General features: G+C 41.9%; 1 protein-coding gene across 2 annotated transcripts in view; it reads left to right on the top strand.

Moving 5' to 3' along the window:
• The window catches only part of KCMF1 (potassium channel modulatory factor 1), a 59,418-nt gene that overhangs the window by 19,674 nt on the left and 16,786 nt on the right, over positions 1 to 22,958 (top strand). For both annotated transcript variants that reach the window (XM_080931956.1, XM_080931957.1), the window contains exon 2: positions 21,279 to 21,446. In XM_080931956.1, coding sequence (XP_080788082.1) covers positions 21,279 to 21,446 — 168 coding nt within the window. The remainder of the gene's footprint in view (positions 1 to 21,278; positions 21,447 to 22,958) is intronic.

The following is a 22,958-nucleotide window of genomic DNA, read 5'->3' on the forward strand; positions in this document are numbered from 1 at the left end:
AAAAAATAACCAGAATTCCTACTAAAGAAAAATGAAATATTGTTTAGTGATATCTTCATCAGGTAAGAGCACGTCTTGCCCTTTTAGAGGACCTGAGGTCAGTTCCCAATGCACATGTCACGCTGCTTGTGTCTGCGCCGCAGCTCCAGGGATCCGGACACAAACAGGAGTAAAACCAAAACCAGTGTCTTCACAGTGTTGATGCTCAGGCCTGCGGTGTAATCAGTAGTAGAAAGAATACATTAGAAACATTCAAGAGGCCCTGGGTGTGATCCCAGTTTCCCCCACACACACTCCAAGGTATAATGGCCCTGGAGCAACTAAGCATTTTATTAGCAGTCATGAACTACACAGCATTGCTGCCTGGTGACCAACTCAGGGCAAGGCCGTCATGTTCCAAACTGTTGCTTTGCTGGTGATGTGTGTATTAGAGCCTAAAGAAATACTTAGTATCTGTATGTAAAATGATGTTGGTACCTATGTCAAAAGTACAGACGTTCTTTTCTGTTGTACATTTGGAAGCCATGTGAAAGGTGGAAGTTCCAGTTGCCATCACATTGTAGGCACTGACTACCTGGCAGCCTCTTCCTGAATTCTAGGCAAGAAATGCTGTGACAGCCATGCTTTCATACACCTCAGGAACCACCAGTCAGGTGAGGGCAACGAGATAGGAGGCTTGGTGACTTATCAACAGACATCTCATAGGGGCTAAACACATTCATGATTTGCTCCTATTTTATACCTTGAAATCCTAAGAGACTCTTTAATTTTTAATTTTCTAATTTTAATGGTTGGTTTCCCGAATCATACTCAAATCATGACTCACTAAGCCATCTCAGTGGTGTGTGTGTGTGTGTGTGTGTGTGCGCGCACACACGCGTGTGTATAAGCACTGAGATTATACACACAGGCTACCATACTCAGCCTGCACTTAGGATTTCTTCATGCCTAAAAAGCCAGTGAGTGTGATGTTGGAGAGGGGTTTTGGTTGTTTTTAATTAAGACAGAAAAGGCAAGAAAGCAATTTTGAGGGGGTGCATTGCAGAAGACATGTATGTAGGCAGTGGGAAGGTAGAAGATACAGGAGGGTCTGGAATATGGGAATGAATCACTAGGCATGAGACCCTTATGCTGCAAGCAGAAGTCTGAGGGACGTTATTAGAGAAGTATCAAGCTGTGGTCTGTTCCCTGTAAGCACTTAGAATTGGATGCTGCTTCTATATTAGTTTACAGAATTATTTGTCCTTGATTTGTAGCATAGAATACAGCACAAGAAATCTTATGATGCTTATAAAATGAGCACATAATAGAAATAAAAGTTGTAGGATAATAACCATATTTACATATAGTTTGAATATCTCCAGTTCTGTTCCAGTTTGAAGAAGTTGTGGTTGAGCTTACAGATGTGTACAGCTGACCTGGCTTTGCCGTGAGTGCTGGAGACAGAGGCCCCGGCTCTCGGCATCACATTGTCCACAGGGCGGCTCCCGTTCTAGGATCTAGCCCTGTGACTCTAGCTCCTTGATTCTTTTTCTTTTTAAATTTATTTTGTTTTTATTGTTAAGAGACGGGCTCTGACTCTGTAGCCCTGCTAGCCTATCCCAAATTCAGGATCCTTCTGCCTCAGTAGCCTAGTTTTTGCACTTTGTAAAGAATAACTTTTTTTAAAACTTTTTGATCAAAGCACATTTATTTTAAGAAGATGGAAATATTTACCTACTTTACCATAGTTTTACTTTGTAACTACTAGTGTAGGTAAAAAGATTGAGTTTAATGAGGTAAGTTAACAGTATTCCACACAATCAAATATTTTGTTAAAATAAGTGAGGCACTGTCTTCAAAACAGATTAAAGACTTCTCACTTGTAGATCTCAACCAGAACTTTAAAAAAAAAATCTTTAATAGACATCGATGGGGGGGGGGCTTGGTGTTAGTTAATATTTAGAAACAGGGTCTCCCTATATGGCTCTGGCTATGGTGGAACTTACTAGGTGGGCCAGGCTGGACTTGAACTCATAGAGATCCTCCTCCTCCTGCCTCTGCTCATGCATATCTGTAACCTCGGTTTAAAGGTTATTGGGTCAGTAGCCAGACAAGCCCTGTGGCCTTGCTAGCCTAGCCACAATGGTTCGACTCTAAATAGTGAGAGGCTATCTTAAAAAGTAAGGTAGTAGATCTTTTATTCCAACACCTAGGAGGGCAGATATAGGCAGATCTCTGTGACTTTTGAGGCCAGCCTGATCTACATAGTTAGTTCTATGACAGCTAGGGCTACATAGAGAAACCTTGCCTTCAAAGTGGATGGGTGGGTAGGTGGGTGGGTGGGTGGATGGGTGGGTAGGTGGGTGGGTGGGTGGGTGGGTGGGTGGATGGATGGGTGGATGGGGTAGTGAGCCTCCACATGTGTATGCAGGCAAGCACACTTGCACATGTATTCAGAGAGACATTCATCTTTATTGTCACATGGAAAATGTTTCACCAGTTTCCTGGGTATATTCTGATCCATTCAAGTTGACACCTGAAATTAGCCATCACAGTGGAATATTTGAAAAACAAACAGAGAAGTGTTTTGTGTTTATATAAAAAATATAAATAGACATAATGTACACCAGCTGTGCAAAATGCCCAAGGATGTCAGGATATTAGGTCCCTCCCCACAGTCAAGCTGGAGTTACAGGTGATTCCAGCCCTGGTTGTGAACTGCCTGGTATGAGCACTGGGAGCGGAACTCTGCACTCTTAACCACACAGCCAGCTCCCCAGCTCCCAGGCTTAAATACGTTTTCATCTTGTTTATACTTTTGGTGATCTTTTCATCTTCCAGATTTATTTTATATGTTTTTTGTCTGAATATATAAATGTGCACCGTCTGTATGTGTGCCTGGTTTCTACGGAACTCAGAAAGAACATCAGATGTCCATGGAGCTGGAGTTATGAATGGTTGTAAATTATTACCGCATGGTGCTGAATACCAAACTTTGGACCACTATAAGAGCAACACGTGCTCTTAAATGTTCTTTTTTAAGAGGTTTAATATACAGTGGGGTGCTAGACAGTCCTTTGTTCTTCGTGGCATTTTATATGTATTCCGAGATTCTTGGCAACTTGGGCCCTCTGCTCAACATTTGCTAGTAAAACCCTCAACCACTGAGTGCCTCCCACAGTTTCAGAGCACCTGTGGAGAACCATAGTGACTAAGCTGACTTCAGTGTGTCATTACCTAGAAGGCTCTGTCACTTTAGAAGGCCTTGGTTCTACCCTAGTTGAGAGAATTAATTACATCATTACATGCATAAATTGCCATTCTTCTAGTGCCGATGGGTCTGCTTCAGTTATCATTGTCCTGATTTCAGAGGATGCAGAATTATGAACTGGTTTATTCATTTGGCCTCTAATTTAGATGGAACCAGCTTCCCCCTAAATATGTTGAAATTCTTTCAAAGCAAATTTAAGGTGATTGTTTGTTTGTTTTTAAATATTTATTTATATGAGTACACTGTAGCTGTCTTCAGACACACCAGAAGAGGGCGTCGGATCCCATTACAGATGGTTGTGAGCCACCATGTGGTTGCTGGGACTTGAACTCAGGACCTCTAGAAGAGCAGTCAGTGCTCTTAACCACTGAGCCATCTCTCCAGCCCCAAGTTTAAGTTTTAATTTTGTCCTTTTTTTTTAAAGATAGGATTTCTCTATATAATTCTGGTTGTCCTGGAACTCAGAGGTTCACCTTCTCTCTGCCTCCTGAGTTCTGGGATTAAAATGTGGACCACCACACTGGACCTGAGATTGTCTTTCTATCATCATCGCCTTTGTTGTAGCAGTAGTGGTCAGTAGTAGTGATGGTAATTGGGCGTCTTACAACTGTGTGTGCTCTTTGTACACTTGCAGCACCCACGGACACCAGAAGACAGGAATCCCCAAAGACTGGAGTTAACTACTCATGATTGTAAGCTACCCTGGTGGGTTTTGGGTATCACACAGGTACTCTGCTGTTAACTGTTGAGTCACCTGTCCTTTAAAGCTTGAGGAAGGACAATTCTGTTCCAGTTTAAAGCAACACAATACAGGTTAGGTGAAAATCCTAGCAGCTGCCAAGAGAAGAGATGGAGGGGCAGTCATACCTTTTAAGGTAGGTGTGGGATACAGAAGAGACCACTTGTTAAGGCACCAGAAGCATCCTGAGTGGACGTGGCTATTGGCTTCATGTAGTTGAGATAGTCTTCAAGTCCTGAGTTTCTACGTTAGCCTTCCTTCAGTTTCTGGTAACTGACTCAGACTCAATTGTAAAAGAATTCTCTTTTAAACTAAGTGTCTTCCTCGTTGCCTTTTTTTTTCCTTAAAATACATTCTTCAATTTATGTATACTTCTCTCAGCTTCACTTACTGTCAACATTTTAACATTAGCTTGGCGCAGTTGTCAAGAAGATGAGGCTGGGTATGGGCTCAGTGATAAAGCATCTGCATGGTGTGTGCAATCCCCGGCACAAACATAGAAGACAAAAGCCCTCCAAACCACACAACTAAATAAACCAGCATTCTTGCTGACAGACTTCAGGCTAAGATTTAGGATTTTACCTATCCACATCCCCCCCCACCTCCCAAGACACAGGATGTTAACGTTGCCTTCTGTGCTTCTTGGCTTTGAACTTGGTGCAGCTCTCATAACCCTCCAGATAATTTGTTTTCAGGCAGTGTTCTGGACTAGTTTCCCATTTTAAAACCAGAACTTCAGCAACTCTTTGCATGTGGTGTGGGAAGTAAAATGCTTGTGTACCGAGTCTGTACATCTATTAACATAGCTAGAGGTTGCTCACTAGGTGGTGGTTTTAGCGGTTTGTTTTGTTTTAGTGGTGTCATATAGCCCAGGCGGGCCTCTAACTGCGATTATAGTCACCAAACCTGGCTCTTCCTTTTAGTTTTAAAACATTTTCATTGGTATTCATGCATGCATATCGTATAATTTGCTAATTTATCTCCCTTCCACAATTGACCTCTTCTTTGCCTTTCTTTTTAACCCAGAGGTCTCACACATGCTGAAGACACTTGTACCTACCCACAGCCCTTACTGATTCTTGTATGGCTCGTTTTACATGCAGGATCACCAAACTAATTAAAAATGCTAAAAAAAAAAAAGTGTGTTGGCCACACACACACACACACACACACACACACACACACACACACTCCTTTTTCCTCTTCTGGTGTTAAGGATTGAAGAAAACATTTCATATATGTAGGTCAGTATTCTACTAAGTTACATGTCCAGTGCTGTAGACTTTTCCCTCCTAGCTATCTTTTCCTAAATGATAATGGTAGAACAATTATCTACATCAGTTACAGTGAGTTAGTTCTATGTAGTGTTTTAGGTTACCTAAGGCATGCCACAGGATGAGCATGGGTTGTATGCAAATACCGAATTTTATATATCACACTTGCACATTTTTTTAAGATTTACTTATTTATTTTATGTATATGAGCACACTGTTGCTGTCTTCAGACACACCAGAAGAGGGCATCAGATCCCATTACAGAAGGTTCTGAGCCATCATGTGGTTACTGGGAATGGAACTCAGGACCTCTGGAAGAGCAGTCAGTGCTCTTAACCACTGAGCCATCTCTCCAGCCCCAACACTTGCACATTTGAGGATTCGTGTGTATAGGATTTGGGTAGGTATTGACCTGGAACCAGTTCCTTGTTGAACTGATAGATGATTGTGTTTTCTGCAACTCCCTAAGTCACTTTTAGGACTTAGGTCACTTTTAGGGGAGGCACATTTAAAGCAAGTCAGATTTCCATCGGGCTTCTTTAGGTGTGACACAGAAGCCTGTGCCTGCTCTCTGCTTTTCCAGTTTCAGTGTTTTTTTAAAAAAGTGGATTCTCGCTGGAGAGATGGCTCAGTGGTTAAGAGCACTGATTGCTCTTCCAGAGGTCCTGAGTTCAAATCCCAGCTACCACATAGTGGTTCACAACCATCTGTAATGGGATCTGATGCCCTCTTCTGGTGTGTCTGAAGTCAGCTACAGTGTACTTATATATAATAAATAAATAAATCTTTAAAAAAAAAAAAGTGGATTCTCAGAAGAGGCTAATGAATTCATTTTATCTAGCTGTAATAGTATTTCCGGTGTCTCAAAATGCTCAAGTGTTAAAAGATCACTGAGAGCAAATCAGATGGAAGGAAAAAGAATCACTTAAGTCTAGCCAAAGAAAGGAATCTATAGGGCTGGAGAGATGGCTCAGTGGTTAAGAGCACTGACTGCTCTTCCAGAGGTCCTGAGTTCAATTCCCAGCAACCACATGGTGGCTCACAACCATCTGTAATGGGATCCGACGCCCTCTTCTGGTGTGTCTGAAGACAGCTACAGTGTACTCACATACATAAAATAAATAAACAAATATTTTTAAAAAAGTAGGTCTGAAAAGGTGACTTAAAAAAAAAAAAAAAAAAAAGAAAGGAATCTATAGCAGGAGACTAGGAAGAAGTCAGGATGCTACTACCCAAAGTTGGAAGTATCAGAAGGGATCAGGGAAACAGTACAGATTTAATTAGAATGCAGGCCTTATAGGGCCTAGAGAACTGTGACAGCCTCATTGACAGCTCACAAGCACCTTGGTACGTTTGGGGGTTTGGCTGTATAGATCTCACTGTGAAGCCTTGGCTGGCCTGAAACTCACAGACCTACCTGCCTGTAGCTGCCTCTCAGATGGGAATCACAGGCCTGCTCCCCTCCCTGACAACCTAAACTTGTTTCTTAAAAAACAGAAGTGGGATAGACCAAATAACTAATGACAAATGTAGCAAGAGAAAAAGGAAGGTTTCAGAACTTCCTCCCACAGATTCCTTTCCCAGAACCGAGGGGAGACAATTGCATGGAAGTCACAGTGGTCAGGTCAGGCTGTGGCTGTGTTTGCATTGAGGCATCAAATGCATCTTCCCATTTGACATTCACCTTCCTGTTAGTGCCCTTTTATATAGGGCAGGAAGAACAGTAGAAAACCAATACTTGCCGGGTTGTGGTGGGGCATGCTTTTAATCCCAAGACTGGGGAAGCAGAGGCAGGGGGCCTCTTGAGTTCCAGGACAGCCAGGGCTACATAGAGAGCCCTGTCTCAAAAAACAAAAACTAATGCTTCTTTGTTTTAAACAGACAACTGACCCCCTTTACAGATTTATATACCTAAAGAGAACTCTAAAACTCGGTCAGTAACAAAAAGGGTTTCCCTGAACTTATCCATCTTTATTTAGTCTTCGGACCTTCTGAGAGGTACCTGGTAGAGATCATCTCTGCTAGAGACCAAAGAGGAGGGGTTTGTCATAGGACTGAGCCATGGAGGGGACTGGGCAAGTGAAACAATATGTTTGGCAGATTTGTAACCATGAGAAGGCTAAAAGGGAGTCAGCTGATGGGGAGTCATGCTGCTTTGTAGCTTTAACCCGTGGGAGATGGAGGTATTTTCACAGAGTGCAGTAGGTGAGGGTGTTGAGGTACCCAGAACAGGACTGGTAGAAACACACGGGATATTCACTGTGTGTTCCACTTTTCTGTTCATGCCTGGGCTGTCTGTTGATGTTTTCATGAGCTTTGCTTGAACTTGATCTTTTTATGAAAGAAAAAAAATTTAGAAGACTAGGAATATTTCTCTTATCAAGGAAGTATTTGAATGGCATTTTTTCTCTTCACTAATGCTTGGTTCTGATTTGTACTTTGCTCTGTGGATGGTTTCCATTTGCCTGTATTGTGTAGAAAGGCCTTGCCTACCAAGCTGTAATAAAAGTGCTCTCGTGTAGGTAGCATTTATGCTTATATATGAGAAATATGTCTTGTATTAGAAGGAATGTCTAGAGATATATACTTAAAAAGAATAAGCTAGGTGTGGTAGTGGACATCTGAGTTGGAGGACAATCTGATTTACATTGTGAATTCCAAGCTAGACTTTGTCTCCAAAAACAAATTAATGCTAATAATAATAAAAATAAAAGGGGTAGGGGTATAACAAATATCTTTGGATCTAAGTATTTCCATAAAGAGCCTCTCATGAGCATCTTCCTAGCCATGAGCTCAAAGACCTTTGTATCTTTACAAAGTCTTGTAGCATCTCTGTAGCTCCTGCTAAGATAACACAGATAAGCCTACCCCACTTGCAGAGAGAAAGGACAGTTGCACTTTTAGATGGCGCTGGGAGAAGGAAGCCACAGCAGTTTGCCCTCAGCTTCCCTGGGAGCTCTTTACTCTTTGAAGTCCTTGCACAAGACCTTGGAAACTCAGGCCCCACCACTGAGGAAGAAGGATTTGGTTGGACTGGAGTTTGGCTGGACTTTGATTGGCTGGATTTGTATCTAGTCAGGAGGTGGCTGTTCCCTGTGGCCCACTTCCAGCTCTCAGGTCAAAGCAGGACACTTCCTTGGGGCAAACAGAGTCCTCTCTCTCCTAGAGGCAGTGTGGGGACTTCATCAGTGAACAGGAGAAACCAGCCAAGTCCAGATAAGAAATTAGACCTGTGCCACATTCTCGGCTCTATTCTGTGTTCAGGTTAAAGAGAAAATATACACTATTTGTACACACATACTGTATATAATTAGTTTTTAAATTCTGAGTTAATTGTAGTATATGTAGTTAGAAAAAGAATGCACAAGGATCTCAGTAACTGAGCAGCAGTACAGTATTAAAACTGAGGCACCTCAGGCTGTGGTGGCTCACACCTTTAATCCCAGGAGACAGAGTTGGAGGACAGCCTGGCCTACACAGAGACACTCTGTCCCCAAAGAGCAAAACAAGAGCTGTGCTACCTACATCAGTGCAGTGAGAATACAGAGCATCCCATGCTGTGAGGGGTGTGCTGCTCTTTCATGAACACCACTTAGCCTTCCTCTCTCACTGTTCCCCTGGTCTCTTCTTTTTATGTGATTATCTTGTATATATGAAATTGACATGAACATTAAATTAACAAATTCAGACACACACACACACATACACACGTTTATAGAGGAAATACATACATTAGGTTTTCTAGGGACCTCTAGTTAGAACCTTTTCATCAAGGATCGCTCTATAACTTTGTTTTTTAATCATTTTCTGTTGAAATATAAGTAATTAAAATTACATTCTAAATAAATATTATAAATGAATAGACTGTCAGATTCACCAATAGGAGTCACCAGCACTGTAACTCACTCCTGAGCTATGCTTTTTCCATGTTAGAAACACTGAATAACACTTCAATGTTGCTCATGAGGGCTACTTTAGCAAATCACCAATACAATACACAAATGATTCTTTAAAAGGAAACCATGGCATTTATTCTAGATGAAAAACCCTGTTTTGTAGTGTGAATGACAAGAAGGCAGAATGTCACCTTGTTTGAATTGAGCCAGAGATGTCACAAACTTTTAAGCTACTCCAGGTGTCTGTCATTGACTATGAAAGTGTTACCAGTAATTCATGTGTGCATGGGCCTACATTTAAAGAAAGCCAGTCTAGTCTAGGATGCTTACTGGTGTAAACTGAGGCAGTTAGTAGAATGGGATACACAGGAGATGTTCAGCTTCTGATTATAATGTCTGTTACTGTGTCTAGACCATCCATCCCCCGGGTATGTTTACCTTGTGTCTGTCTGTGTTTGTTGCACTCGCGTAAACAGTATAATGCCACGGCCTGGGATCTGGGTGAAGAACATCATCACTCACTTGGTTTTGTCTTCTTGCTTGGTTGCTGTGTTGGGGAATGAAGGTATGGCCTCCTATGTTGTAGACGAACTGAATTCCATCCTCCAGCCCTGAATCTGCATCTGCTCCCATGTGGAGCTGTCACCTTACTTGTGGCTGTCACATGCTACTTCACTGTCTTCCTGATAATCTTCATTGCTGCTCCTTTGGATGGGATCTAATGGTCTCTGCTTCCTGCTCCATTGCTCAACTCTATTCCCTGGATGGAGCTGGAGTTAAGGAAGTTTTGAGCTGCCTAAACTGGGTACTGGAAACTGAACTTGGGTCTGCTAGATGAGCAGTCCTAACCACTGAGCCATCCCTCCAGCTCTAGGGGGCACTTCCATATGACAGGTCATGCTCTCTCTTCTGGAAAGGTTTCTTGAATTATTCCTTTATTTTCTCTGATTCCGCTGTTGGAAGTCCTGGACTAGATCAGTTTTCTCCTTTGATGTTTTCTTTATATTCATCTTCTCTCACTCTCCCCTTTCTGATTCTCATATTCTTCCCCTTCATCATGTCCTTTTGACCTTCCCATGACTTTATCCCTGGTTGACTATAGTTATACACCTTGTTCTTTGGTCAGTGATGCTCTGAGCTTGCCTGATGACAAAATCTTTGTCTTAGGCTTTTTAGGGAATGAACTGCTCTCCATTTAAAGTAGAAGTTGGAGAGCTACAGCTCAGGAAGCTCCCGCCTGTGCCCCTTTCATTGGTTTTCCTGGTTGGGGCAACACCTCACACTGCCAGTATAGGCGTTTTGTTGGATGTTGGTTTTAATTTGGGTCTCTTGTGTTTTCTGCCCCAGGACTAAGGTTCAGCTTTTCCCATTTTCTTAATTCTGCTGTCTAGTTTTAAATTTTGTGATATTTTGTTCTCTTTACACTTGTGAAATTCTTTTTTTTCCCAACTTTATTACAAAATTTTAAGAGTTTTTGAAAAGGAGTAAAATAAGTTCTTGAGACTGTTCTATACTTTATTTTTACAAACTTGTGATTCCGACTCTCAGAAACCATTATCTGGTACTTCAGGGTCTGAAGCAGTAGTCATGAGTTCTTGAGTGTGTCCAGAGACATTGAGGGACTGAATTTAACGTTAAGGGCACCTTTAAATAATTGACTTGGGCCTAATGAAGTAAGAATTGGAATCCTAGTTTCCTCTACTGTAAGGAAGATTGTTTTTTCATGTTTCATTTTCAATAGTTGAGTGTGGATGCTCGCCCAATGTTGTTAAAGGTTTTGGAACTTGCTTATGTAGACTTGGCCTGACTGGCTTGGATCTTGTGAGGCTGTTGCCACCACACCTGACTCTCTTCCCATCTCATTTTGACATGCTCCCTTCATGGTTTGTGGATCATTCACGGTAGAACTGGGAATCTTGAGTTGATATTCTTACTGTTCTTTAACCCCTTGGATAATCATGTCTTCAGGAGCCTCCAGGAGCTCTGGTCTTTAGGCAGGCTATGTATGCTGTTTGAGTTCCGAGAGCTTCAGGGCTTGCCTAGTATCCTCATTGCTAGCTCTCACTAGGCCAGCCTAATTAGCTACCAATGAGTTTACATTGCTAGTATTACATAGGACAGTGTAGAACAGTGGTCCTCAATCTTTCTAATGCTTTGACCCTTTAATACAGTTCCTCATGTTTGCTACTTCATAGCTGTGACTCTGCTACTGTCATGAATTGTAATGTAAATATCTGTTTTCCAAAGGGGTTAAGACCCACAGATTGAGAACCATTGGTATAGTGGCTTTTAGACCTTGTGAGAAAAGGAATGTTGGCCTTACTTCGGCTACTGAAGAGACACTCACCTCTTCCTGTCTTTCTCTCCCTCTCTGGGCCTCCCACTGATAAAATATAGACAAGAAACCAGCAGCCTGAGGAACCTGGATAACTGAGCCGGCAGATCCCCAGCCCAGGGTTTCCTAACTCCAGTATCCTGAGCATTCTGAGTCGTTGGGGGTGGGGGGTAAGTGAGTAACCATAAGTGTTAGTGGCTTTTACACCATCCCATTGTTACAACTGTGAAACACTCTTATTGTGTCAGATGGAGCTGGGGGATCCAGAAGGTTAGGCTTGGAGCAGAGAAACAGTCCGAACAGGAACATGTACCTGCTTTAGTTCCAAAGAGGAGAGGTTTCTGATGTGTCTGTGTCCACCTTTCAGTATGGAGCGATTACCCCCCAGCTGTTGTTCCTCCGTGTGCTGCAGTTACAGATGTGTGCCATCGCCCACTTGTTAGTTTCTTTTTAGTTGGTGTAGAATGTGGAGAAGAGTGGAGCAGGTTTTTCACTGTGTACATCAGTTACTCCTTTTTTCTGGCTAGAGCTTTGTGTTTGTATCAGTTCCTTCAGTCTGAGCTCAGTGAAGAAACTAGAGTCAACAATAAAAGGATGAAGGTAGGATTTGGGAAGAATGTTCGATTTCAGATGAGTTAACCTATAAGGGAAGAAAATGGTTGACATTGTGCATGGTTGTTGTGGTAAATATTAAAAAGTGGTAACCTTTTATCCCACGCTAATGCCGGCACCCATGGGGCCACATGTCACTGCGGTGATCTCTAACTTAGTGGCTCCATGCCACCTCTTAAGAACTCAGGTGTGGTTTACTCCACTGCCCCTGCATGTTGTTTTTCACTCACTTTCCATCACCACCTGGTAAAAACTTGACTCTACAATCATTAACTATCAAACAAGTTTATATGTTAAATTCTCAATCCACAAACTTTCTACACAATAAGCTTACAACCAGTGGACAAAGATATAAACTGCCCATCTAGATAAGATAAATTAGACCCATAGGAACCCTTAGAAATAATCATAACAACCTTATCAACCTAGAGATGTGCTGAGAGAAACATTGACATCTGCTTCCATCTTCTTCCTCCATTAATCTCCACTTCTCCTCCTCCTCTTCCGTTTTCTTAAGACTTTTTTACCTGCCTACCTCTCCACTGTTCAATCATGTATCACCTTGACATCAACCTACACATGGTGTGTTTTATAATGTGTGTGTGTGTGTGTGTGTGTGTGTGTAAAACATGGAAGAAAGTACCTTGGCATTGAATTTTAGTGTTTGTAGAGAGTAAGTATTGGACTGCTTTGTAATATGACAGAAAGGCTACAACAAGTAAAACATCTCCTAAAATAGACCCAGGGGAAAAATATCCTTATAGAAGGAACTTGACCAAGAATTGGTCTCAAATGCATATGCAGATTTTTCTTTTAGCTTATGCCTTAGGGTTTTACTGCTGGGAACTAGGCTTTTACTGTTGTGAACAGACACCATGACCAAGGCAAGTCTTATAAAAGACAACATTGAATTGGGGCTAGCTTACAGGTTCAGAGGTTCAGTCCAGTATCATCAAGATGAGAGCAAGGCAGCATCCAGGCAGGCATGGTGCAGGAGGAGCTGAGAGTTCTACATCTCCAACCAAAGGAAGTCAAGAACAGATTGAGCATCCTTAGGCAGCTAGGAGGGGTGTCTCCAAGTCCAGCCCCAGAGTAACACACTTCTTCCAACAAGGCCACACCTTCTAATAGTGGCACTCCCTGGGCCAAGCATATGCAAGCCATCATATTCAATAGCATTAAAAGCAGCATGCTAACTGTATTTTCTGTGGTCAGCTTAAAATTAAGTACACTAAGGACTTCTGCTTTTCTCTCTTTCCCTCACTGCTTTCACTTTAAAAACAAACACACAGTTTAAAAGCTTTGACCAGTAGGCCACGGCACTCCAGTGAGGGGATCAAAGATCCAGACTGTTTTACTTTAGGTTGCTTGCTGTGACACATTTTGCTGGCAAACACATGTGAACAGCCTTAGCTGTAGGCCTGCGCTGTTATCTTCAGCCAGAAGGCCTTTAGACAGCTGCTGGATGCTGTGCTCAAGCAGTCTTCACGTTGTCTAGGTTTCCTAGCAAACCTAGTTCACATCTGCTTGGAAGAGCTACTCAGTGACTTAGAAACTTGACTAGTTTCCACAAGAATTAAACAAGTATGAGGTTCAGAATCTGATTCTGGGGACCCAAAACAAAACCAAAAAACCCCATAGTTTTAATGAATAAATTGGCCAGTTCAACTTTTTTACCCATTTGTGCCTCATTATAAACCAGTCCTCTTAACATAAAAAGACATCTTTTGCTCTAACAGACTTGGTTGCCTGGTTCCACTCCCACTGCTATAGAAACAAAGCCTCTGAGCTGGGGTGGAGATACACTTTAACCCCAGTACATGGGAGACAGAAACAGAAGGATCTCTGAGTTTGAGGCCAGCCTGGGCTACACAGTGAGACCATTTCTAGAAAAAAGAAAGGGAAAAACAAACAAACATAAAAAGGAAGCAAACAAACGTTCTTTAAAATTCCTCCAGACTGAGATGAGGCAGTGTGTCTCCCCAGTGTTGATGAGACTGTTTAACCACAGGGACCAACCAGTACAGTGCTGCACAGACAGCTGATGTGCTGTGCTCTTGTTGGTTTGTGGTACAGGAGATTGAACCCGGGCCTTCTGCACGCTGTGCAGGTGCTCTTCTATCAGGTCACCCTTTCTGGGTCTCATTGGCTGTTCTCTCTCAGCTTATCCCTCTTGCTGCTGGTGTTAGATTCTCGCCATGCATGATTTAGTATGTTTTCCACATATGTGTATAACCATACACAATGATGTGGTATTGTATGTTTTAAATTTTACATCAACTGGAGGCTGGAGAGATGGCTCAGTTTTGGTAAAATGCCTGTCTGTCTTGTAAGCACAAGGACCTGAATGTGAATCACTGGCACATGTAAAAGATAATCCCAGGGCTGGGCTCAGGGTGAGGGAAGGCAGAGAGAGACTGGTGGATCTCTAATGCACTCTGGGTTTATTCAAGGACTTATCTTTTTTTTTGGGGGGGGGGGGTATTGGAGAGATGACTCAGTGGTTAAGAGCACTTCCAGAGGTCCTGAGTTCAATTCCCAGAAACTACATGGTGGCTCACACCATCTGTGATGGGATCAGATGCCCTCTTTTGTATGTCTGACGGCAGCTACAGTGTACTCATAAATTAAAAAAATAAATCTTTTTTTTTTTTTTTAAGTGGATTGGTCATTGAGGTAGGCCTCTAACCCCCACAGCACCCCCTACATGTAGGTTGAAGTCAAGGCAATATATGATTGAACAGTGGAGAGGTAGGTGGGGGAAAGTCTAGGAAAACAGAAGGAGTAGGAGGAGGAAGATGGAAGTGAATGTGGATGCTTCTTTCTCTCAGCACATCTCTAGGTTGATAAGGTTGTTGTGATTTTTTTCTTAGGGTTTCTATGGGTCAATTTGTCTGATCGGGATGGGCAGTTTATATCTTTGTCCACTGGTTGTAAACTTATTGTGTGGGTTTGTGGATTGAGAATTTAACATATAACCTGTTATAATAAGTTAATGGTTGTGGAGTCATGTTTCTACCGAGCAGTGGAGGAAAGCGAGTGAAAACAACACACAGGGATGGTAGAGTGAACCCCGCCTGAGTTCTTAGAGGTGGCATAGAGCCGCTAAGTTAGAGATCACTGCAGTGCCATATTGCCCCACAGGTGCTGGCACTAGCTCAGGATAAAAGGTTTCCACGTTTCTTATTAATAATTAATGCAACACACACACAACTTAAAGTATATGTCTTTGTTGTTGTCGTCATGGTTGGTTGGTTGGTTGGTTTGGAGTGCTGTTTTTAGTTCTTTGTGTTTGTTGGTTTTGGTTTTGTTATTTTTGAGACAGACTTTTTTTTAATGTAATTCTGGCTTATAAACCAGGCTATCCTCGAATTTTCTAGAGTCCCAGAATCAACTTAAATGTGTCCTTTGTGCGTGCGTGCGTGCGTGCGTGCGTGCGTGTGTGTGTGTGTGTGTGTGTGTGTGTGTGTGTGTGTGATGGGGTGTAGTGATTCAAAATTCAGCTACATGCTAATGTCAAGGGCCTCGAGTTATTGGTTCCCATGCTGAACAAGTCCTTACAGACTTTTTATGTTTGAAAAGACAAAAGTTAAAAAGACTATGTATTCAAAAATCCTATTGATTGTTATTCTGTAGCGATCTGCAGGATGAGGCTAGGTGAGAAAACTTTAGATAAAGAAGACTGAAGCTGGAGAGGTGGCTCAGCAGTTAAGAACACTGAATTCTCTTCTAGAGGATCCAAGTTCAAGCTCCAGCACCCACATAGTAACTCACAACTGTAACTCCAAGATGTAACACCCTCACACAGGCTAGACATCAATGTACATAAAATGAAAGATTTTTTAATGGGGGGGGGTGACAAAGCTTTGAAAAAAATGTAATAGACACTAGTTTTCAAAGAGTTGAGAAAGTCTCGCTGTATTGGAACTGACAGAAGGTGCTTTAGGAAGAGCTGCCCTGTCTGCGATTATGATCCTGTGAAAGGAATCACATATGAGCACCTACCTCAAGAAATTCCTAATGGGGCTGATAGAACAGGCTTGTAATCCCATGTTCCAGAGGCTGAGGCATGAGGTTTCATGACTTACTTGGGTCAAAATGTTTGTACATAATGTACTTCGATCATGGTCACCTCTCCTACTGCCCTCTCCACCCCATCTCTTCCTCTTCTCTAATATTGCCGTGAAGGTTGTTTTTCAAGAAGTGGAGATGGAGAGAACTGACCTGAAAGTTGTCCTCTGACCCAGCACAGTCACACAGACACATGCACATGAAATAACGCCCTTGAAAAGCCAACTGCGAGCATAGTTTCCCAGTTCCTGCCCCTCTCTGACACATACACATAATATTTTAAAAAAGAGAACCCCTGAAATATTTTCTCCCTTTTTGCAAGACAGTTTTTATTGTTTTTCTTATTTTATTACAGTTTTTAATTTTCTTTGTAATTCCTTAACTAGAAATAGGGAAAACTTTCTGCTCTTGGCTCTCTGCATGTGAAACATTATAAAATTTGTCTTAGATTCCTTAAGCAGAATTACCCTGACTTCTGCTCATTACAAAGTTACTGTAGTTTGTTTCCTGTTCATCTTAGGTCCTCTTTAAAGGTTGCGTTGTTTTTCTTTTAGAAATTTACTGAGTGTGCATGTGTGTCTGTGTGACTACGTTGGGTCTTGTGCCACAGCACATTGGAGGTCAGAGGACAACTTTCAAAAGTCACTCTCTCCGCCATGGGGTCCAGAGATCAAACTCTGGTTGTTGGGCATGAAAGGCAGCACTTTTACCTGCTGAGCCATCACCCTGTTCAGGATTGCACTATTTTTCAGTTGTCTAAACACAAGGATCCTCTTGGAAGAATAGCCTTTATCATTGTAGTGTGGTTTTAGTAGCACTGTTCTCAGTGAAGTACTCAACATTGAGTTTATTGTATGGCATAACAAACTTCTTCTGAAAAGTCACACATGAACACACAGAAGCCTTATGGAGATAACACTGATTTAAAAGCCTGAAGTTTCCACTTCAAAGCTCTGGGATCCAGCAAAGGCCAGCCAGGGCTACATATAAGAATCTGTCTCCCAAACAGAGGACCTGCTGGAGAGATGAGGGCAAGATTTATTTATTTATTATATACGAGTACACTGTAGCAGCTGTCTTCAGACTCACCAGAAGAGGGCATCAGATCTCGTTACAGATGGTTGTAAGCCACCATGTGGTTTATGGGAATTGAACTCAGGACCTCTGGAAGAATAGACAGTGCTCTTAACCACTGAGCCACCTCTCCAGTCTCATTTTGTTTTTAATAATGTCTCATGTTTTTATGTTTATAATATTTGTGTGTGGGTATGTGTACAGCTGCCCACAGAGGCCAGACAGCATGTTGGATGTCTTGGAGCAGGAATCCCTGGAGTTGGTTAAAGGTAGTTGTGAGTCCTCTGGTGAGGGTGGTAGGAAATGAATTGTGTTTCCTGAAGAACAAGCAGCTCTGTTAACCACCGAGCCATTTCTCCAGCCTTGTTTTATTTTTTTAAATTACACGTAAGTGCGCACTCACGCACACACCTGTCTTCCTGCCTTATTTGTCTGTGTGCCCTACCCCCGTGTCTTGGGGTTTTGATGCTGTAAAGAGACACCATGACTATGTTAATTTTTAGAAAGGAGAACATTTAGTTGGGTCTGGCTTACAGTTTCAGAAGTTTAGTCCATTATCATGGCTGGCATACAGGCAGACATGATGCTGGAAAAAGAACTGAGAGTTCTACATCTTGTTCTGAAGACAGCCGAAGGAGATTGTGTACCATACTGGGCATAGTTTGAGTATAGAGACCTCAAAGTTCACCCCACAGTGACACACTTTCTCCAACACAGGCACCTCCTGTTAGTGCCATTCCCTATGGGCCAAGCATTCAACATGAGGATTGAGTCTATGGGACCATACCTATTCAAACCACATGCCCCAGTACCCTGAATCTATTACATGGCGTATATATTAGTCAGCATGACAAAATATGTGACAAAAGCTACGTAAGGGAAGTGCAGCAATTTGGATGAGAATAGGCCCTGTAGGCTCATGTTTGCATGCTTGGACCCAACTTGGTGACATGCTTTCATTAGGAGGTGTGTGTAACCTTTTTGGAAAAGGTGTATCACTAGATGTGGCAGGGTGGCCTTTGAGGTTCCCCCTCCCCCCACAAAGAGGCCCTTGTCAGGTCTGGTGACTGTTGCTACCTGCCTGCAGGTCTCCTGAGGATCAGGATGTAAGCTCTCAGCTGCTCTCGACCACCACAGGCTCCCCCATGCTCTCCATAGGCTAACCTCTGAGACTGTAAGAAGCCCTTATTTATGAGCATTGCCTTGGATTCTGGTGGTGGTGTCACATGCTTTTAACCCTTACTACTCAGGAGGCAGAGGCAGGCAAATCTTGCGTTTGAGAGAGTGGGTTCCAAGTTGGCTAGAGCTACACTGAAAGCCTGTCTCAAACAAAAACATTTCATGTGTCTTTCCACAGCAGCAGAACAGGTCTGAGTTACTTCTGCAGCTCTCTCTCTCTCTAGCACTTAATAGCATAGAACTTTGTACTAGGTATAAAATGATAGCTAATGATAGTTTTGTTATATTTGATGACTAATGAGATTAAGCATCTCTTTCTGTAGTAGTTGGATTTGTTGTTTTGGTGCTGGTTGACACTTTGTGGCTGTTAGTTACAGTCATATTAATAGGTAAGAGCTTCTAAGGTTTTCTAAACACCAAACACTGGGGTGCTGCAATACTCACAACTAGTGTGAGACCATTCACACTAGTTGGCTTTAATGTAGCTAAATGTACCTCTTATTGTGTGGAAGAGATTATTTCCTTCTCCCAGCTAGGGAACAGTTCTCACTCTACAGCCTTGACTTGGCCTCGACTTGGGAACCTCTTCTCGTGTCTGCCTTCCAGCCTCGGCCCTATACTACTTTTCCTGGAGGGAGTTTTTTCTTTCCTTTTGCAGTAATCTTTGACCCCAGTATTTAGCTTTTCAGTGCCGTGGTTGTCTGGTCCTCCTCCTGCTGCTGTTTCTGACCTTGTTATCTATTATTGGACCTTCTGTTGTGTTAAGTGGCCTGGTTTGTCTATACTCCCTTCTTCCTCCATGCGTATTTGTGTGGTTTGTGTATGCATACGTTTGCTGGTGCAAATACAACATATGTAGAAAGCCGGAGGTCAACCTCAGGTATCCTCTTCAGCCTCTTCCCCACCTTACTTTTTGAGTCAGGACCCATTACTGAACCTGGAGCTCACTGATTGGCTGGCTGCTGGCCTTCTAGCAAATCCCTGCGACCCTCCTGGGAGTTAGTTGCACTTGCTGCGCTCAGCTTATCTGAGGGCGGGGATCTGAGCTCAGGTCCCTCGTGTGCAGCTCCCCAGTCCCTAACATTTCTTAAATTTGTATTTAAAATCTTTTAATGTCTTTAAATACATTTTTGCTAATTTGCTTTATAAAAGACTTACCTGTCTTTGATTAGAGTTAGTCATAAGCTTGTTTTTAATGGCCTGCCTTTTATTGTGGCACTAAGTGTGTTCACATCGTTGTCATGTTCATTAGGCATCTTTAGAATTTTCCCATCATTCCAAACTGGAACTCTACCCAGTAGACAGATAGTCCCTATCTTCCCCTCCCCCTTCCCCTTTCCCCAGCCCCTGATAACCAGCTGTTTTCTTTCTCTAAATTTGACTGATGTAGGTAGAATCATAAATTGCTTTAAAAAATAAGATGTCTTTCTATTTTGTAGTGAAAAAATACCATTAATATATAGCTAAGCTGCCATTTTCTTTTTTCTTATTTTTTTGTTTGATTTTGTTTGTTTGTTTGTTTGTTTGTTTGTTTGTTTGTTTGTTTTGAGGCAAGGTTTCTCTATGCAGCCCTGACTGCCCTGGAGTTGTAGATCAGGCTGGCCTCACATAAATCCACCTGCCTCTGCCTTCCAAGTGCTCGGACTAAAGTGTGTGGTAGCACTCACTGTCTGGCTGAACTGTCTTTTCTTTCTTACCTAACACTGCACAGCATTTCATTTCAAGTTCAGCTATATGTATGAGCTTTTCGTATAAACAAATACATCATGGTTTTTTTGAGCTATACAAGCTTTCACCATAAAGAATGCATCACATTCGAATAAGGGCATTTCTGTTGTTAATCCTGCCACTTGACTTTTCAGTTAAAATTTTTAAAAAGTTTGAACTCTAATCATTTGATTTATTATAGATCTGCCTCTTGAAGTACCCCCCTATTCTCTGTATCCCACCCCTTGTCCCCCACTCCATATTAGGCAGGCTCTCCCTTTGTGGTCCTAGCTGGCCTGGAATTCACTGTGTAGACCAGGCTGACCTCGCACTCAGAGTGCCCACAGGGCCACCTCATTTATTCTTTGTTCAAACATACTAACAGTTGTGTACACCTTTTAATCCCTGCACTCTAGAAACCAAGGCACGTGGATCTCAGTGAGTTCAAGGTCAGCCAAGGTTTAGCTCCACAGTCAGACCCTGTTCTCACTCTGTTATTTGGGAGTTCAGAAGAGTTGGTACACACCTGTAAACATGTAATCCCATCACCTTGGAGGCTGAGGCAGGAGGATCATGAATTTAAAGACCAGCCTGGGCTTCCTAGTGAGACACTATATAAAATAAAAACTGAAGAATTGGATTTAAGTGTTTGCTATCTGTTTTTGATACGAACTTACAGTCTGGTTGTGGTGCTTCTTTGTGTGTGTTTTAGTTTAAATGTACTTAGTTTTTAGGATTTTGTAACTGCCGGATACTTGGTGGCATTTTGAGCCATATGGGCTGTGAACCTATAGAAAAAGCATGTAATTACACCTTTTCTGGGGTCACAAGGCACTTTTGAACAAGAACTTTTACATTTCTTGAAATATTTGGAGACACCCCACCCCCAGGAGCATCTCACCATCTGGTGACCTGTAAACTCCCTTAATTTTGCTCCTACCACACCCAGCTTGAGGTCATCTTCATCAGCACTGGCCTTTAAGTAAGGTACCACACTGCTAGGATTGCTTCGTTTCACGGGTTTCGCTGCTCACTGTTGAAAGGCTATGTGGGCCAAATGCTCCCCTAAACATTTACACAGTTGATGTAGAAAGTGGCCTGTTCTAGCTGCTAATTGAAGGTGCTTCTTGTTTTATAGGTGTCAGCTGTGATGCATGTTTAAAAGGAAATTTCCGAGGTCGCAGATACAAGTGTTTAATTTGCTACGATTACGATCTTTGTGCATCTTGTTATGAAAGCGGGGCAACGACAACAAGGCATACAACTGACCACCCAATGCAGTGCATATTGACAAGGGTAGATTTTGGTAAGTCCGTAATGAAAAATTAATTACCATTTAAGGGATTTCTGTGGGCATCAAAAGCAAAACATCCTGAAACTATCCCCATAAGCATATCCAAGGGTTCAAATTCCTTCAAATTAAACTCCTGCCTGTGTCCTTCTGGCTCTTGGTTATAGTTTTCTCAAGAAGCCCTTTGAACCAATCCACAGGTGATGAAGGATGGGGTGGTGTGCCTATGGAGACAAGCAGGGAAATGAGGCCGGCTGGGCTTATAGCATTCTGGTGCACTGGCCAGCAGTGAGAAAAGCTGTCTGCTTCGGGACAGAATTATTTAACCAGCCAACACCTGTATTATTGTCTTCGATTATAGCCTTCCTGATGGGCATGAAGCTCTGTCTAAAGTGGTTTTGATTTGCAGATCTGATAGTTAATGATCCAAGCATTTTTTCCTTAATGCTTACTAGTTATTTCTATATTGAATAAAATGTTCAGATTCTTTTCCCATTTGAAAAATTACATGTAATGAATTTATTACTTAATTATAGCCAATCTACGTATTGGGTACATGTTCCTTATCAGTTATGTAATTTGCAAAAATTTCCTCCTAATCTGTTGTCTTCGCACCTTTCTAGTTGCTGTAGTTTGAAGTACAGAAGTTTTGTTTTAAAATACCCAGTTGCTCTTTTTACTTTGTGTTCTGATGTCATCCAAAGCACAGAGCCCAAGCTAAGTCACTGGGAAATATGTTTTCTGAGGGTTCTAGTTGTATCTATCTGATTTAGATTTTCCATGCACTTAAAATCATTTTTTGTTGTTTTTATTTTTGAGGCAGGGTCTTACTTTGTACCTAGTTTGGCTTCAACTTACAGAGCTCCTCCTGCCTCTAGCTCCTGAGGGCTGGGGTTAGATTAGTTTTTTCTCTTGGAGTTGAGGTAGAGGGTATCCAGTTGTTCTGGGGTCATTGCACTATTATTTATTAATTAGCTTTCTTCTTGCTTAAAATAAGTTGACCATAAACAAAGGCTCTGTAGGGCTGAGTCTTTGATTGATATATGTGGCTGCACATGACAGTCCAGTGCTGTTTGCACTTCCAAAGCTTATAGAAACTTCGTATTGTCTGGGTCTTTGGATCTTGTTCCCATTCAGATTTGTTTCACACATTCTGGCTCCCTTGAGTTTCTCTGAGTTTTTCACTGACCATTTTTTCACAGACCCCAACTAGATTTTGATAGTGATTGTATAGAGCTTAAAGATTTGTTTGAAGAGTATTGCTATTTTGGTATTAAATCTGATCCACGAACATAAAATACCTACTTATTTTAGAACTTTCATTTTTTCCTATAGTTAACCAGAGAATAAAATGTATTTCATTAAACATACTCTTAAGTATTCTTTGGCTGTTATAAATAAAATTGATTTTATCTTTGGGTTATATAAGTGTTATAAAAAATAACTTATATATGTTATAAAACCTAGTGGATTCTTAGGACTTTGTTTAGAGTTTTTTTGTTATGTAGTGTTTGTTTTTGAGATAGG

Source organism: Micromys minutus (assembly GCF_963924665.1).
Source record: "Micromys minutus genome assembly, chromosome: 18".
Classification (NCBI taxonomy): Eukaryota; Metazoa; Chordata; class Mammalia; order Rodentia; family Muridae; genus Micromys; species Micromys minutus.